General features: G+C 45.8%; 1 protein-coding gene across 6 annotated transcripts in view; it reads right to left on the minus strand.

The window, feature by feature from the left end:
* Positions 1-3,894: 3,894 nt before the first annotated feature.
* LOC115096941 (merlin-like) overlaps positions 3,895-16,857 on the minus strand; it is a 57,301-nt gene continuing 44,338 nt past the window's right edge. For 3 of the 6 annotated variants that reach the window (XM_029612264.1, XM_029612263.1, XM_029612265.1), the window contains exons 15-20: positions 15,504-15,585; positions 14,974-15,101; positions 10,349-10,499; positions 8,991-9,197; positions 8,033-8,101; positions 3,897-4,289 (exon numbers count right to left, since the gene is read on the minus strand). In XM_029612264.1, the coding sequence (XP_029468124.1) occupies positions 8,066-8,101; positions 8,991-9,197; positions 10,349-10,499; positions 14,974-15,101; positions 15,504-15,585 (604 nt within the window). In that variant the 3' untranslated portion in view covers positions 3,897-4,289; positions 8,033-8,065. Of the gene's footprint in view, positions 4,290-8,032; positions 8,102-8,990; positions 9,198-10,348; positions 10,500-14,973; positions 15,102-15,503; positions 15,586-16,857 lie in introns of all 6 variants that reach the window. The other 3 variants (XM_029612268.1, XM_029612266.1, XM_029612267.1) reach the window with 2 other exon arrangements.

The raw sequence follows: 16,857 nt of genomic DNA on the forward strand, positions 1-16,857 counted from the left end.
GTACTTGGCCTGAGGGCAGGAACCCTGGAAGTGATGCCACGGGTGAGAGTTCATATGCATTCTCTTCAATGCTCCCTGCTGTCTCGGTGGAACCCGCAGTCTCAGGACTGTTCGATTCGGCTCCACCTGCTGATGGAGGTCTCCTCCCAACTGCAGTGGTGGCTGCAGGTGGATCAACTCAGGAGGGAAGTTTCCCTGGCACCACCAGACTAGCTAGTACTAACAGCAGATGCGAGTCTTCTTGATTGGGGCGCTGACGGTGCAAGGGGGTTGAAATACAGAAGTCTTTCTGGAACATCAATCGTCTGGAAGCCAGGGCAATCTAGTTGGCATGTTTGCAGTTCAACAACAGGCTGCAGGGGTGATAGGTCCGGATAATGCAACGACTGTGGCTTACATCAACGGGCAGGGAGAAATCAAGAGCCAACAAGTGTCGCAGGAAACAGATCAACTTATGGAATGGGCAGAAATGCATCTCCAGATGATCTCAGCCTCACACATAGTAGGAAAAGACAATGTACAAGCACACTTTCTCAGCAGGGAGAGTCTGGACCCAGGAGAATGGGTATTGTTGGACGAGGCATTTTAGCTGATTCTGGACCGCTGGGGTCTCCCGTTCCTAGAACTGCTTGCGACTTCTCGCAATGCAAAAGTTCCACAATTCTTCAGTTGCAAGAGAAATCCAGGGTCATTGGGGCTCGATGCCATAGTGCAGAAGTGGCCAGAAGACAAGTTGCTTTATACCTTTCCTCCATGCCCCATGTTGAGCAGACTGATTCGAAAAAATCAAGCACCACAGAGAGATGGTGCTCTTGGTTGCTCCAGATTGGCCTAGGAGACTGTGGTATGCAGATCTGTGGTGGCTCCTGGCACACAGGGATCTGTTGCAGCAGGGTCCTGTTCTTCACAAAGATCTGACTTGATTTTGTCTTACGGTATGGCCCTTTTCTTACGGTATGGCCCTTGAAGGGCTCGCTTGCTGAAATGTGGATACTCTGCGGCAGTGATTTCCACCTTGCTAAAAGCAAGAAAGTTTTCCACTTCCTTGGCCTTTGTGTGGGTTTGGCGACTGTTTGAGGCCTGGTGTGAGGATTGAAGTGCTCTTCCTCGTTCGGTTAAGATCCCACTCATTTTGGAATTTTAGCAGGATGACTTGAATGAAGGCTTGGCCCTTAATTCCTTAAAGATACAAGTAACAGCTCTCACCTGTTTCAGGGGTCAAGTGAATGGTGGTTCCTTATCGGCTCATCCTGTTGTGGCCCATTTCTTGAAAGGAGTGAAACATCTTCGTTCTTACCCTTATGGAATCTTAATTTGGTGCTGGAATTTTTAGCGGGCACTACATTTAGGCCAATGCGTATCCTGTCCTTGCGGTTGCTGACCTTGAAAACAGTGTTTTTTTGTGGCAATTTGTTCTGCGCGTAGAGTTTCTGAGCTGCAGGTCTTGTCTTGCCGGGAACCATTCCTCTATGTGACTCTGGGGGCGGTACAGCTGTGTGATTTTCCTTGCTTTTTACCGAAGGTGGTCACTGACTTTCACTCAGATCAGTCCATCTCTGGACAGAGAGAGAGATGTAGAGGAGTATCGTCTGTTGTGACCCTTGGATGGCAGGAGATATATCTGGAGGATACCAAGCCTTTATGGAAGATGCATCACCTGTTTGTCCTTCACGGCAGTACTAGGCAAGGAGAGTCGGTCTCGCAGGCTACAAAAGCTCCCTGGATTAAGGAGGTAGTCACGGCTGCAGATGTTGATGCTGGGAAGCTGTTTGCTAGTTAGGTCAGAGCTCATTCCACTAGGGCTGAGGCAGTGCCATGGGTGAAAGTGAAATTGTTGTCTCCCGTCAACATTTGCTGAGCTGCGAGGTGGTCCTCTTTACACACTTCTTCCAAGTGTTATCATCTGGATATGCAAGCCTGGGAGGATGCAGCCTTTGCACGTGCAGTTTTGACTGGACCATGGGCAGCTTCCTGCCCTATTCAGGAGTAGCTTGGCTACATTCCATTTGTTCTGGATACAGCTGAATGGACACAAGAAATGAGAAATTACTACTTACCTGATAATTTCCTGAATGACTGTATTGTGGTCCTCCTGTGTGGCCATGTGTTTCAGGGATTACTGGTAAGTGTTAGTCCCGTCCCTAGCCTCGTGTAATATATTCTTGACTGAGCTCAGTGTTGCCTGTTGGCTGAGTATTGAAATGGTTGACTGCTTTTAAATCAAGTTTTTTGCCAGTCTGTCCACAGTTGCTTTTGAAGAGAATACTGGCGGGCTGATGTCGCTGCAGGGGTGTATGTACTGTTCAGTCTCCATCTGGTGGTAGAGGTGCATAACTCAGTTGTTTTGAATTCATCAGTCTGTCCTAAAGAAAAAGAAATGATTAGGGAAGTAGTAATTGGGTTTTTGTTTTTTTTTACTGCTCCTGCACACTGAGCTGAGGATTTCAATGTATTGTCCACAAGGACTTCAAGATCCTTTTCTTGAGTGATGATGCCTAATATGGAATCCAGGATTGTGCACATATAGTTAGGATTATTTTATTTCCATGTGCATTACTTTGCATTTGTCCACATTCAGTTTCATCTGCTGTAACTGTCCTGCTGCCTGGTCTCACAAGATTCAACTGCAATCCCTCATTGATTGCTCATGTTTTAACTACGTTGAATAACTGAGTCATCTGCAGATTTGGATCACTTCATTCACTGTTGCCTTTTCAAGATCCTTAACGAATATGGTAAACAGCACAGATTCCTGAGGCATGACACTAATTTGCCTCTCCACACTGGGAAAACTGATCATTTAGTCCTACTCTGTCAGTTACCGGTCCACAATAGCACCTCATGTTCTATCCCGTGACTTTTTCTATTTCCTGAGGAGGTTGCATGGTATGGAAGCTTTCACGTCCTTTTAACCGGGGAGAGGAGGACAATCTGAACACGTTAATGCAGCCACATTACACTGAACATTGTCCTCGCGTAAAAGAGAGAACTTTTGGGATTTGAACTAATCAGATTCTGGTATGGGTTTCAAAAGGGTAAAAAAGAAATTAGAAAGCAGTGGTAGGGAAAAGAGGGCCTGAGTGAGATGAATCCATGGTCAAGATTAATATTTTTTTTAATCAAAAAAAGCAAAAATGCTGGACCAACTCAGCGATTGCTACATGCAGCCATGCAAAAGACCTAAATTTCCTTACTGGGTCAGATCTTCCATTCCCTGGGAGGATTGTGGACTGACTCCATTTTTCAGGACATTTTGATCCAACCTTGATTTTACCCCTCTGCCTGCCTGGACCTGTAGTTCAGATCTTCCTAAGCACATCAGGAGTTACAGGTCCAGGCAGACAATGGAGTAATGCCAAGCATGGCTCAACCTATCCTGAAAAGTAAAATGGAGTCTGTTACAGCCCTATTCCCTGGGCTGGGGCAGCTGTGGAGGCAGCGTTCATAGTCCCTAGGAGAAGGAAGTCCCAGTCATCATGCAATGGTGACACCTAGTGGTTGTACCTAGTAGCTGGGCTTCAGAAGGAGTCAAGGATAGTCACTGTAATGGCTGTGTGAGGTGGGGAGAGAGAAACCCCAAATTGTGAATGAAGATTCATGGTGCCATGGCTCAACAGGCTGCATCCAATTGAGCTACAAATCCAAAGAAGGAAGAGGAAATGGGGTCCAGAACACCCCCACAGCCTTCACAAGCTCTCATCCCAACCCCATTAAGGCAAAGCTAACAGTCATATTTCTGATCAGGAAACGGGCAGAGGAAACACTTTCACTTGCGTGTTTTATCAAGATAAGCCTGGGTCTTTATTGCCAACAGATAAATGAAAGCCCCACCAGCAGGAGAAAGCATTTAAATCATACTACTTCCAGCACATGACACGAGGATAGACCGAAGGCTGTTTCATACTGCAGAATACCTTGGGAAAATTTTTATCAAACAAAAGCCTTAAATCACAAAGAATTTTAATTTTATTTAAAAATCTGCAAAAACATTTTCATTCTGAACAAAGAAATACAGCTAGGACATACTTTTAAATCCACAGTGAGCAAAAAGGCTGTAGCCAGAGGGCTGCTGTCTGTTTACCAGCTTCGCCTTGCTCTTGAGATCTGTTTTCAGTATTTGTAAAGAGGGGTGTCAAAACTGTGTGATACACACAGTTCTCCTTCAGTCCTGCGACCAGTGGTAATGCTGTCCCATTCTCTATGGCGGCGGGAAAGAGCCCATCTCTGGCAGTCACATGGAACGGCAGCACCTCCTCTGCCTCCTGGGTCATGGGCAAAGGCTTCCAAAACTAAAGAGAACATGTGAAGGTCAGAGAGAAACTTCATGAGTCATAACCCCAAACTAAAATGTTATTTTACAGGAGCAAAGCAGATGTTTGGAGACATGCTGTACATGCACATTCAGTTTTGTCTCATTTAGATTATACACTGAGTTTTACGACTAAGGAAGTCCGAAACATTCATGCAATCACCTCTGGAGGGGGGTGAGGGATAGGACTGATAGCACATTTGTAAGAGTTTGTGCCAGTCATTTAAAACTACAGAAATGCGGTTTTGCTGCAAGAATGTGTCACTACAATGCAAGGCCCTCCCTAAGTATACCGATACCGAAAACCTCTCACGAATTACCGACAAAACGTACTAAAAGAAAAACGTGCCCTCTTGGAAACACGGCTTACAGCATTTGCCTCTCCAGGCCCTAATCCACAGCGAATGTATTGGAAGCCTTTGTCAGCATCATCAATCCCAAGAAAGGAGGAAAATGCACATTCACTGACAATTAATATAAAACCTGGGAGCCTGTCCAAAGATGGGCCTTCAGTACTGTGTCGGATAAAGTCCTATTGCTAGACATTGAAAAGTCTCCCTTTTTTTAATTTTACAAGCAGCAGAAGAAAAAAGAAATACTGGTATTTTTTTTAAAGAAAAAAGGATGGCACAGTTACCTTCTGTTTTTTCTTGAATGTGAATCTTATGTTCTCTATGTGCAAATTATCTGAGCTTCACGGCTGTACCTGTAAGCATGTTGCACGAAGGATGTGTAGTGTGGTGCATATCATCGTCCGAAAGTTCATTTATGGAGATACCTAAACTAGAGCCATCCCAAGCATGAGCTGATCAGCAGCTTTCCCCTGAACACTAGGATTAATCACTGAGAATGTGCCTTCAGCTTTAAACAGCAGCAGCATTTGTCTCCTCTTCACTTTCTAAATCATGTTATTGAACTACCTGGAGACTGAGGCCCATTCTTGGTGTGCTGAGTCATATCTTAATATTCTTGGTTCCCTGTAGTCCTTTAAGGCCCAGGTTAAAACAGGAGAAGAACCAAAGAAGTGAAGAAAAGCCAGAGATCAGCTAAAGTCTACAGCAGGGGTCGGGAACCCATGGCTCGCGAGCCAGATATGGCTCTTTTGAGGGCTGCATCTGGCTCGCAGACAAGTGTCGCCACACTTTCCCGCTGACCCAGCTGCTCCCCGGTCCTCCTCCGCCCGGGCTTAAAATGCTGTCAGCCCGGGCGGAACGCGGCAGGACAGCTGGAGTCAGCGGCACTGGCGTGCTCTCTTCTTCCGCCCCCCCCCCTCCCCCGCGGCCCGGAAGAGGAAGTGGAGAGTATCGGGTGCGTGCGCGGCAAGAGGAGGCCACGCTAGTGCGCTCGGCATCGGCCCGAAGAAAAGAAGACTGCAGCGCGACTCGGAGGAAAATGAAGAGCTTCAACCGCGGCCGATGGGACTCCGCCTCCGCGAGGGCTGAAAATGAAGAGGTTAGCGTTGGGAGAAGGCTGCTGCTGCTGCCGCGAGTTCCCGGGGTGGGGGAGAGAGAGAGTGAATGAGCGAGCAAACACACATGCTTGCTCGCTCATTCACTCTCTCTCTCCCCCACCCCCACCCCGGGAACTCGCGGCAGCAGCAGCAGCCTTCTCCCAACGCTAACCTCTTCATTTTCAGCCCTCGCGGAGGCGGAGTCCCATCGGCCGTGGTTGAAGCTCTTCATTTTCCTCCAAGTCGCGCTGCAGTCTTCTTTTCTTCGGGCCGATGCCGAGCGCACTAGCGTGGCCTCTTCTTGCCGCGCACGCACCCGATACTCTCCACTTCCTCTTCCGGGCCGCGGGGGGGGGGGGGGCGTGTGTGTGCGTGTGTGTGTGTGAGATTGCATGTATGTGAATTATTGAGAGCCTGTACATGTGAAAGAGAGTATGTCTGTGATTCAGAGCCTGCCTGTGAGAGAGAGAGAGAGCATGAATGTAAGTTTACCATTGGGAACCTGTATGTGTAAGTTTGAGATTGCAAACCTGTTTGGGTGAAAGAGTATGTGTGTATGATTGAGATCCTTTGTGTGTGAGAGAAATCATGTGTATGTATGATTAAGAGCCTGTGTGTATAAGTAAGAGAGAGATCATGTGTGTCTGTGTGTGATTGAGAGCTGATTTAGGTGAGGGAGCATGTGAGTATGTGATTGAGAGCCTGTGTGTAAATGAGAGAAAGAGAGGACATGTTTGTAAGCATGTGAATGAGAGTCTGTGTGTGAGAGAAAAAGACAGCATGTATTTATGTGATTGAAAGCCTGTGTGTGTGTGTGTAAGCGAGAAAAGATAGACAGCATGTGTGTAAATGTGTAATTAAGAGCCTATATAAGTGAGAGAGAAAAACATGTGTATATGTGAGTACTGAGAGCATGTGTGTATAGGTGTGTCATTGAGAGCCAGTGTGAGAGAGAGCGCTGGTATGTGACTGAGAGAGGAGAAAGTTCCAAGCAAACCACCCCGCCTCCTGCTAATTCAGAACAATCTCAGGACACCTGGATATCAAACGTTCCCAGGTATGCAGAGCAAAAAAAATTTTGTATCCTTATTATTTTTCATTACTGGGTCTTTGTGTCTATTTTGAAATATTTTGTTGGTATCTGGAAATGTTTTTTATGAGTTTTTAATTAGTGGATATTCCACTCATCAGCTGTTTCGAAATATGTTCTTTTTGTTAGTACAGTTTTACTGCTGATGATTTTATATTTCTTGATTTGTTTAATAAGGATGGGTGATGTTTCTTTTTTCCTTTGTTGCACTGCATACAGAGACTCTGGCTTGTTGCAGTTTCCAATTCAGTTTTTTCTGCATGCTTCTTGTTATGCGTTTTGGTCTCTTTATTCTTTGTTAGGTGAGGGACAGCACGTGATTCAGGTGAGGTTTTCTGCTGGCGTGTAGTTTCTGTGTAGGACTCTATAGCAGCCTGGCTTGGTCCGTTTTCCTAATAGGAGATGTATTGGTGTCTTAAGGCCTGGTGTAATATTTTCAGAGACTTATTGTACTTTAAAAGTGTGATCTTACATAAAATGCACACATTTACTTGTATTTAGTTTTAAACATATTTTATGGCTCTCATGGAATTACATTTTAAAATATGTGGCGTTTATGGCTCTCTCAGCCAAAAAGGTTCCTGACCCCTGGTCTACAGCAAGCAACAGAAAGGAAGCTGGGCCTACTAGGTGGGCCTCAGGTTCTTTATCTGCTATTAAATTCTTTGTTTCTAAGGATCATTGGCAATAGGAGTTAAGATTTCAAGCAAGAATATAATAGGCACCCACATCACAACTTTGTGGGTAGCGTAACATTCTCCTACACTCAAGATAAATAATTATGGAAAAGGAGTATCTTCTTATTCAGTAATGCAGATTCTGGTAGCCAGATTGGACCTCATTTTCTTTGTAGGTTGCAATATCAGAAGGAAGGACCTATAGGGTCTCAATAGCTTGTGTACCTCATCAGCTTTGAGTACATGTTATATTAGTCCAATAAAAAGAAATCGCAGCCTGCAGAGAATCCAACAGAGAAATACTGCCATGATCTTCTCTCATGGCAAGTGGGAACAAGAATCCACACGGATGGGTCACTTGACTACCATCATGGAAGATTATTCCAGAGCTTTCTAGGAAAAGCACTAGGAATGCACAAGAGGCTTCCCACTCTCTATCAGGCCCAGCACTCTTTTGCTTTCCCAACACAAAACAACAGATTACGACATAGGCTTGATTAAATCACCTCTTTCTGGACATCTTTATGGAGTGCATCAGGTCAAATGTAAATCAGATCTGAGCTATGCTGCTCAACCTAGGAGTCACAGGAAACAAGAAAACAGTAAGCAAGACAGGAGACATGGAGAAAGTAGCATACAATTCCTCCACACTTATCTTCCTACCTTATTTACAGGCCGATACAGTACAGTGCGCTCCGGCGATTGGACGCGCATTTTCGACACACTAGCTTTACCCCTTATTCAGTAAGGGGTAATAGCATGTCGAAAATGCGCGTCCAAACCCCCCCCCCCCGAACCTAATAGCGCCCACAACATGCAAATGCATGTGGATGGCCCTATTAGTTATTCCCGCGCGATTCAGAAAGCAAAATGTGCAGCCAAGCCACACATTTTACTTTCAGAAATTAGTGCCTACCTAAAGGTAGGCATTAATTTCTCCGGGCACCGGGAAAGTGCACAGAAAAGCAGTAAAAACTGCTTTTCTGTGCACCCTCCGACTTAATATCATGGCGATTTTAAGTCGGAGGTCCTGAAAGTTAAAAAAAAAAAATTTGAAAACGGCTCGCGGGTTGAAAACCGAACGCTCAATTTTGCCGGCGTCCAGTTTCCGAACCCATGGCTTTCAGTGGGTTTGAGAACCGACACCGGCAAAATTGAGCATCAGCTGTCAAACCCGCTGACAGCCGCCGCTCCTGTCCAAAAACAGGCGCTAGGGGCGAGCTAGTGTCCCTAGCGCCTCTTTTTGTCGCTGGCCCTCATTTGAATACAGAATCGCGCACACAGGAGAGTGGCCTGTGCGTTCGCCCGCTCTCCCGCGACTTTTACTGTATTGGCCCGTTACTTAGCAACATGTATCCTAAGGCATGACACTTGGCAACCAAAGTAATATATGCTTTAATGTACAGTATCCATATAGATGCCAAATATTAATAAATACTGTAGTAGATAAAAGAAACCATTTACCTTTCCGGTATTTTTTCTTGTTCCTAACCCTCCATTGCAGAGGGCTAAGTTAGTTTTTGGAAACAATGACATCTCCATTGATGATACTCGCAAGACTCCCTTGGGATGTGGCCAGCTACCTGTAATATTGTATTGGTTATCAGGAAAGGCACTTTGAAGGTTTTTCTCTATACGATCTTCTTCAAAAGGTCTTGTCCATGGTGGGGCCTTCGCAGAATGGAAGAAAAACGTACACACAGTATTTCAGACGCAAACATACCAGCGATTCACAGCACCATAGCTCACAACGTGTTACAAGACTGGAAGGTGGGTGCATGGACTGTTGTGTCTGGCTGTTGACCCAAGTCATTTACCAGGTGAACATCATGTATGGTGACTTCCATGAAGTGACCTGGTCGATTTCATTCCAGCTCCTAGTGGAATATACCCAGTGGTACACAAGTTGGCAGCCTCAACAGATGCTGAGATGCTGATTAAGCCTGAAAACTAAAGTTCTTTTTTAGTCCTAGGAGTGGGTCCGTCAGGAAGTACATAGAAGGTCACAGTGCCACTACTCATACTGTAACTGTTCTGTAGCTGTAATCCCAGAACTTGGCTTTCATTTCTTTTTTTGACCTGACAGTTTCCTCATGCTCCTTTCGGCTTTCAGGTCAGTTGGAACCAGAGCTGGACACCAGCGTCATGACCCTTCATTCATAACTACCCAGGGATTTTTTTTCCCCTGTTTCATATTCCCCCTCCCAATGTACCTAGTCTGGTCATGGTTGCAGGGAACGTTAGACCCAACCTTCCGCATGGCAGCACTGCCACCAGCCCAGCCCTGGCTTTCATTTCTGTCCGTCCTTTCCCCATTCACTACATTTGTGGACCATGTAATTCTACCTCAAATTGATGACCTACCATTTATTTCACAAATATTATCTGACAGTGCAGGTGTCTTGCAGACAGCTTATGAACAGAGAAGGGTAAGCATGGCCAAGGCAAAGCCACAGGACATAGCTTCCTGCTAATAGCCAGTCTGCAGCTACAAAAAACAAACAAGATTGCAGAGCCACAGAGATGAGATGCAACAGTAGCAATGCCATCATCCCACTGGCACATGCCTACTCACTGGAGGGTTTTAATACAATTATAAAACATCTGTTTTTAATCAGAGGTTAAATGAAAAAATGCTGCATACATGGAGGCAGCATGTAGGGCCGGATTCTCTAAGTTTTTCCCCCCACCCAGACAGAATGAGAGAAAAGCCTTTTAGGAATCAGACCCTTACCCTGGGAGCCAGATTCTGCAAGCTGCTGCCTAAAGAACTTCGCTGCCATTCCAGCTGGGATGCTCTTTGGATAACTCTCCTTACTTACATGCCCTAAAGGCGCATCCAAGGACCCCAGAGATCCATTCCAGTGAGTGACAAGCCCCAGCTGTTTTTCCTCCAGCTTCAGTGCATGGATTTCACATTTCAGCTCCTTCAGCTGGTCTTCAAGCTGTTTGCTCTTCTCCAGGTAATCCAACCTGTGCTCCGCAGGATAGCAGAAAAGACAGACTCCCATTCACAATTAGGCACTAACAAATGTTTTAGGTAGATAATCTACAGGCATGAAAAGCAAGATTTAAGAAAGCATTTTTGTATTGCTTAAATCACATGAACTGTATTCTTAGTTGTGGTCCAACAGTTTCTTCCTGTAGAAGCTCAAATTGAACACAGCCTCTACTGAGCTACAGTGCCACCAGCTTTCATTCACAACCACCAATGGAGGAAAGGGGGGAGGGGAAGCAAGGTTCCTCATTTCATGCTGATCCTAGCGACTTGCAGAACGCAGTGCCTAGGCACCTTGATTCTGGCCACTAGGTGTCACCATTGCGCCTCTGCAGCATCCAGGTGAGCTGTTCAGCTTGGTGTAACTCAAATTCTTGTATTTCGTGTCAGTTTTCCCGGCCCTATGGCACGTTTGTCATATCCCAAATATTCAAAGAAGAAGTGTGAGGGTAAGGGTGGTTTTTTTTGTTTATTTTTTTTTTTAAATACAAGCTATTCGATTAAAATTTCAAGTGCTCATCAAGTGACCAAAATCCTTCATTCATCTATCAACATTCACTCCAGTTTTATCACTGTGGCAAGTCCATACTTTAAGCCTATGGTCCCCCAACATGGCCTGCTGGTTTCTTCTGGAGCGACTCAGCTGTTAATTTCAAAAGGTAAACAGGCCCAGCAGAGAAAATTCTTGAATAAAGTACTTACGGTAGATAAAAACTATATCGAACAAGAGACAATGTTAATAGCTCCCTTCACAAATATAAAGATAAAGAGCAGACGTACCTAAAGAGACTAGAGAAAAGGAACAGAGATGGATCTTTAGGTTACTGTTCTTACTTCCCCTTAGTCTAAATCAAGATATAGAATGGTCAGTGCTCATGTAATTTGATCTCTTCCCGATTAGATCCCCGGAATCCGGTGATCTTTTCGTGCCAGTTCGGAAAGAATCTTTACTCGTTCACCTAACTGTTTCCTATGCATCACCGTGAAGCAAGCTTCTCTAGAAACTCTTTAGGTACGTGTTTGCCCTTTTTATTTATATTTATATTTTCTTAGCATTCAGACAGGTGGATCCTCTACCAGCAGATGGAGAGGGAGCAAAGCTAATTAGAAATGGTAGAGCGCTAAGGTTCTAAGATCCTAATAAGGATCTGCGAATAAATCAGTGGAGAAATTTCCCAGCATTTCCAACTTTTATTCAGAGTATAGGAACAGTTTGGGTCCCCCTACGTCAGGAGGGACAGAAGCCCAAATACTCAGCTAGTTATGCTGCCTTTGCAGACAGTTCTTAGACCCGCTGCGCCGGTGATCTGCTAAAAATTACTCCGACGTCGCTACACCATCAGCGCTTCGGGGGGTCTCCCCCTTGCTGGATTGGGCACCCGTCCCTTCCAAAATGTTCACAACAGTAAATTCTCTTTTCAGACAGCCGACTGCCGCTCGGCCTCATTGATTCATGTTCTTTAATCACCACCTTCGAAACTCCTCCACCAGGCCCGTGTTTTGAATTGCCTGTTTCATCTAGCATTTCCTCCACGCATGTACGTATCTGACTGAGTTGTAACCCACTGGGGCGCAATTTAACTAAGTTGAGTATTTGGGCTTCTGTCCCTCCTGCCGCAGGGGGACCAAAACTGTTCCTGTACTCTATGAATAGAAGCTGGAAATGCGTGAATAAAAAGGTGGAAAGGCTGGGAAATTTCCTCCACTGTCTGGATTTATTCGTAGACCCTTATCAGGATCCTAGATCCTTTAACGCTATACCATTTTTAATTGGTTTGTCACCATCTAGTATACCGCTCATCTCTACTCCACTTTTTTGCTGTTGACGGAGCAAAGCTGACAGCACGGTATATATACTAGGGGTGTGAATCGTGTGATCGATCGTCTTAACAATCGATTTTGGCTGGGGGGGGAGGGAAATCTGATCGTTTTTTGTTTTTTTGTTTTTTTTAAATCGTTAAAAATCGTAAATCGGGGGAGGGTGGGAAAACCGGCACACCAAAAAAACCCTAAAACCCACCCCGACCCTTTAAAACAAATCCCCCACCCTCCCGAACCCACCCAAAATGTTATAAATTGCCTGGGGTCCAGTGGGGGGGGTCCCGGCGCGATCTCCAGCTCTCTGGCCACGGCTGCGTTAAGAGAAATGGCGCTGGTGGCCCTTTGCCCTTATCATGTGACAGGGCAAAGGTAGCGCCGGCGCCATTTTGGTTCCTGGTTCCCGACATCACGCGTGCAGGAGATCGCTCCCGGACCCCCGCTGGACCCCCAGGGACTTTTGGCCAGCTTGGAGGGGCCTCCTGACCCCCACAAGACTTGCCAAAAGTCCAGCGGGGGTCCGGGAGCGATCTCCAGCAGGCGTGATGTCGGGAACCAGGAACCAAAATGGCGCCGGCGCTACCTTTGCCCTGTCACATGATAAGGGCAAAGGGCCACCGGCGCCATTTCTCTTAACGCAGCCGTGGCCAGAGAGCTGGAGATCGCGCCGGGACCCCCCACTGGACCCCAGGTAATTTAAAACATTTTGGGGGGGTTCAGGAGGGTGGGGGATTTGTTTTAAAGGTTCGGGGTGGGTTTTAGGGTTTTTTTGGTGTGCCGGTTTTCCCGCGCCCTATTTAACGATACAATACAAATGCCCCTGACGATAAATCGGGGGCATTTGTATTGTATCGTGCACTCTAACGATTTTGGACGATTTTAAAATTATCTGACGATAATTTTAATCGTTCAAAAACGATTCACATCCCTAATATATACCCCTCTACTGACATCAGCCCACCAGTATTCTCTGTCTCCAGCAGATGGTGGCTGTGCAATTCTCTACTGGGGATTGCGTTAAAAAACATTTTTGTAGTGGGAGAAAAGACGTTTATGGCCCCGCTCTCCTGTGGTGATATGTTATGGTCCCTCTCTGTCGAGTTTCCTGAGATGATATCTTCAGATCCCTCCCTCAGATGAGTTCCTTGGTCTGGTAGCTGTTTTTTGTGGACTTGGCCATAAAAAAAGGAAAAAAAAAATACAAAACAGCTGAAAGGCAAGCGGTTGCAGGAGCCAAGCATGGCAGTGAAGGTCAATGCCTTCTCCCCCCCGCAGCCGGAGACTGACTCTGTACTCAACCAGGATGGGCTGAGCTCAGGTAAAGAGTAATTTAAAAAAAAAAAAAAAAAAGAGGTAAGCGGGAGTTGATTTTAGGGATTCCTCTCCCCTCTGGTCTTCGTGCTCAGCGTGACGATCCGACATCCGTTCCCGCCTCCAGAAGAACTTGGGGACTCAGGTAGCTTGGCGGGTTGAGCAGCCTTCTGGGCTAGACCCTGCTCTCAGGCTTGGATTATTCGCCCTATGGTGGGCCACTGCAGCTTTCATGCATTTTTCTCTGCACATAAGGCTGCCCTCTGCAGGTATATCGGTTTCCACTTCCATGCCCTGGCTATGCATCTAGTTGTGCACCTAGCTGGGCGCTCAGTGGCACACATAGGGGCACCTAGGTGGATCCACAGTGGTGCGCTTAAGGGCGCCTAGGCGGGCACTTAAGTTGCATACGGATGGTGAGCGCTCGGGTGGGTGCTCAGTTTGTGCATCTACCTGAATAGTCTATTAGGCGCCTAATTTTGGAGTGCCTAATTTTTTTTCAAGTGCCTATCACAAGCACAGCTGGGCGCATGGCTCTCAGATGCCTGTTGGAGCTTACTGACAACGTTATGGCGCCGATAGCAAAGAAGCCTAAGAACCTTACCCTTTGTGTTGCTTGCCATATTCGGTCATCTCAGCCCGGCGTCCCCTCTAACTTGTGTCTGCGCTGTTTGGAGGCTTAAGGAGAATTGTCTCCATCTGATTTTGCTAAGCCCGGTCCTTCCCAGCATGATACAGGAATGGAAAAAGAGCTGCCAGAGGTTTCATCTGAAATTGGGGTTCCCCTAACTGGTTCGTCAGTGGAGGAAGGTAGTTCAGTGGGCACTGGACCGATACCCCCTGGTTTTGATACAGATCCTTCTGCCTTTTCTTGAATAAATTCCAGCCAAGAGCTGCAGTCCTTTCTTCAGGCGCACTCGACAGCCCCGGCCAGTCTTAACAGATCAAGATCACAGACTGTGGATTCCCGCGCGCCTGGTGCTGTAGGTAAGCGTCGGAGTCCGTCTAGACCTGCTGCGGTTGCCAATAGAGACCTGAACGGCACGGATGATGAAGCCAATCCTTACTCCCTGGAGGATGGGGAAATTTACCTGGGGCTGGAGCCGTATAGAACTCTGGGGCATTTATTGCTTCTGTGTTCTTATTTTCAAGTTTCACTCTTATAAATTCATATACAATAGCACTAAATCATTTAGGATGATGAAGGAAACATTTTCTCGGAAACTGCTTTATCCCCATAATTCAGAAGCTCGGTCAAAGCCACCCATTAAGCATTCTCCTTTTCAAACCACTCTTGTCACCCACCAGTATTGTCAGTACCTTTCTTTTTCAATCTCCATGGACAACCTTTTCCAGTCTGTGTCTTTTAAATCCAGTTTTACAGTCCCCTTTTCACAGCTGCAGTCTCCGACACCAGCAGGAGGAGGGAGAGGATGTCTGGAGGTGAACTAAGAGATACAATGAATGCAGACCTCTCTCTAGTAAACAAGCACTACAGAAGTAAGAGACCTATAAGATAGCCTCCAGGACCCGGAATCTTCCTATTCAGCAAGCGGCAGTTAGTGTAGCCAGCAGGGAGTCATCCAATACCATTCTCAGACTTACATCATTTCGGTTACCTGCACCAAAGGTCATTGTTTCTAAAAAAAAAAACAGCTTTGCACTTTTAAAGAAAATCTGGCCAGTAGTTAAACAGATTAATGCAGCATCCCATGAGGAAAGCTGAAGGATTAGCTATTCCCTATCACATCTGCTTCTGCGTTACAACCTTCAACACCTTTCAGAAAGTGATTTCCCTGCTGTTGTCACATCTTTGAGGTACCCGACCCAAAATAAGATGATTAAATTACATCCTGCAGTTTCTGCTTTGCTCTCCGCTCAGCCTCTCGGGTCTCCTGCAGGTGCTGTTGCAAGTGTTCTGCCTCTTTTGCTCTGTCAGACAAAACAGAAAGTGGACAAAAGACGAATTAAAAGGAATTCAATACAGATGCCCAAACATTTTGGGTGTCGGTATTAAGGTTGGGTATTATCTGATTCATTCTATAAAATAATCTGCAGATGTGCAAGCGTACCATGCATATTGTGAAATGAGCAAAGAAGTGTCCTAGTTTAGTAAAGCAGTGATGCAAATTAAAAAAAAAAAATCAGAAGTTCTGTATTTTTTTCTCACCAGTGCCCTGCAGTGCAGCTTGCAAAGGATTGATAACAGAGAAAAGAGAACCTGATGTATCAACAGAAATCTCACTGGCACTTCACAATACATGAGGAGTGCTCACGCTACATTAATTTCAGGTTTTGACTGCCTGAATCAGTGAAGTAACAGCAATATCTGCACCGCTTGTCACTCTCACATGCACAGAGGTTTGGCCACTTGCATGCAGACACGAGGCCAGACAAAAAATGGGAAAGATCTTGTAGTACCTGAGCCACGTTCACTCAGCCTCAGTTGTGTACACTCACCTGTGCCATTGTCCCCCACCCATTCTAAACTCCATCCCGCTCTCCTGTTTTCAACTCTTTTACTCCACTCTCTATCACCCAACTCCTCGTACATCAGCTGCTCTCCTGACCAGCAGAGAGAGAAGGATCTAGGCCAGCCTACAGACCCAGTCCAGGATTATTTGTGGGAGAACACATTTTTTAAATGTGGAGCTGAGCATCATGGGCAATGTAGTAAAGTCAGTTCCATTTGCAAAACACACTTGGCCCCTCTGAACTGCGCTCACCATCATGCCTGGTGAACGGCACAAGTTGCTTTTCCTGAGCCCAGTGACTTAATTGTACAACAGTTGTTCGCATTAATTATTCACAGCACCATAATATCTGCCCGACGTCATTGTCAAACCAGTTCCTAACCGTTTAAATGTTCACACTTCTCTTCAGCTATAAAAACAGCTTCCCAAAGAAAGCGCTCATTCAGTTACCAAAAACAAAGTTCACATTAACAGTGTGCAGCTCATCTCCCTGGGATGCATCTGCCAGTGGGATTTAAAATTAAAAAAAAACAGTAATTGCACCTCTGACTGCATTGAGAGGGACTGCAGCTTTCCATCTGGCAAAGGAGAGGGTTTTGTTTTGTTTTGTTTTTTTTTGTTGCAAAGAATAACTGATTCTTCCCAGGAAGTCCCACTTTTTCTATTCTATTCTATTTCATGGTTTTATACCATCTTTTCCCCCAAATAGAGGACTCAAAAGCATTTTACA

Source organism: Rhinatrema bivittatum, chromosome 8, assembly GCF_901001135.1.
Source record: "Rhinatrema bivittatum chromosome 8, aRhiBiv1.1, whole genome shotgun sequence".
Lineage (NCBI taxonomy): Eukaryota > Metazoa > Chordata > Amphibia > Gymnophiona > Rhinatrematidae > Rhinatrema > Rhinatrema bivittatum.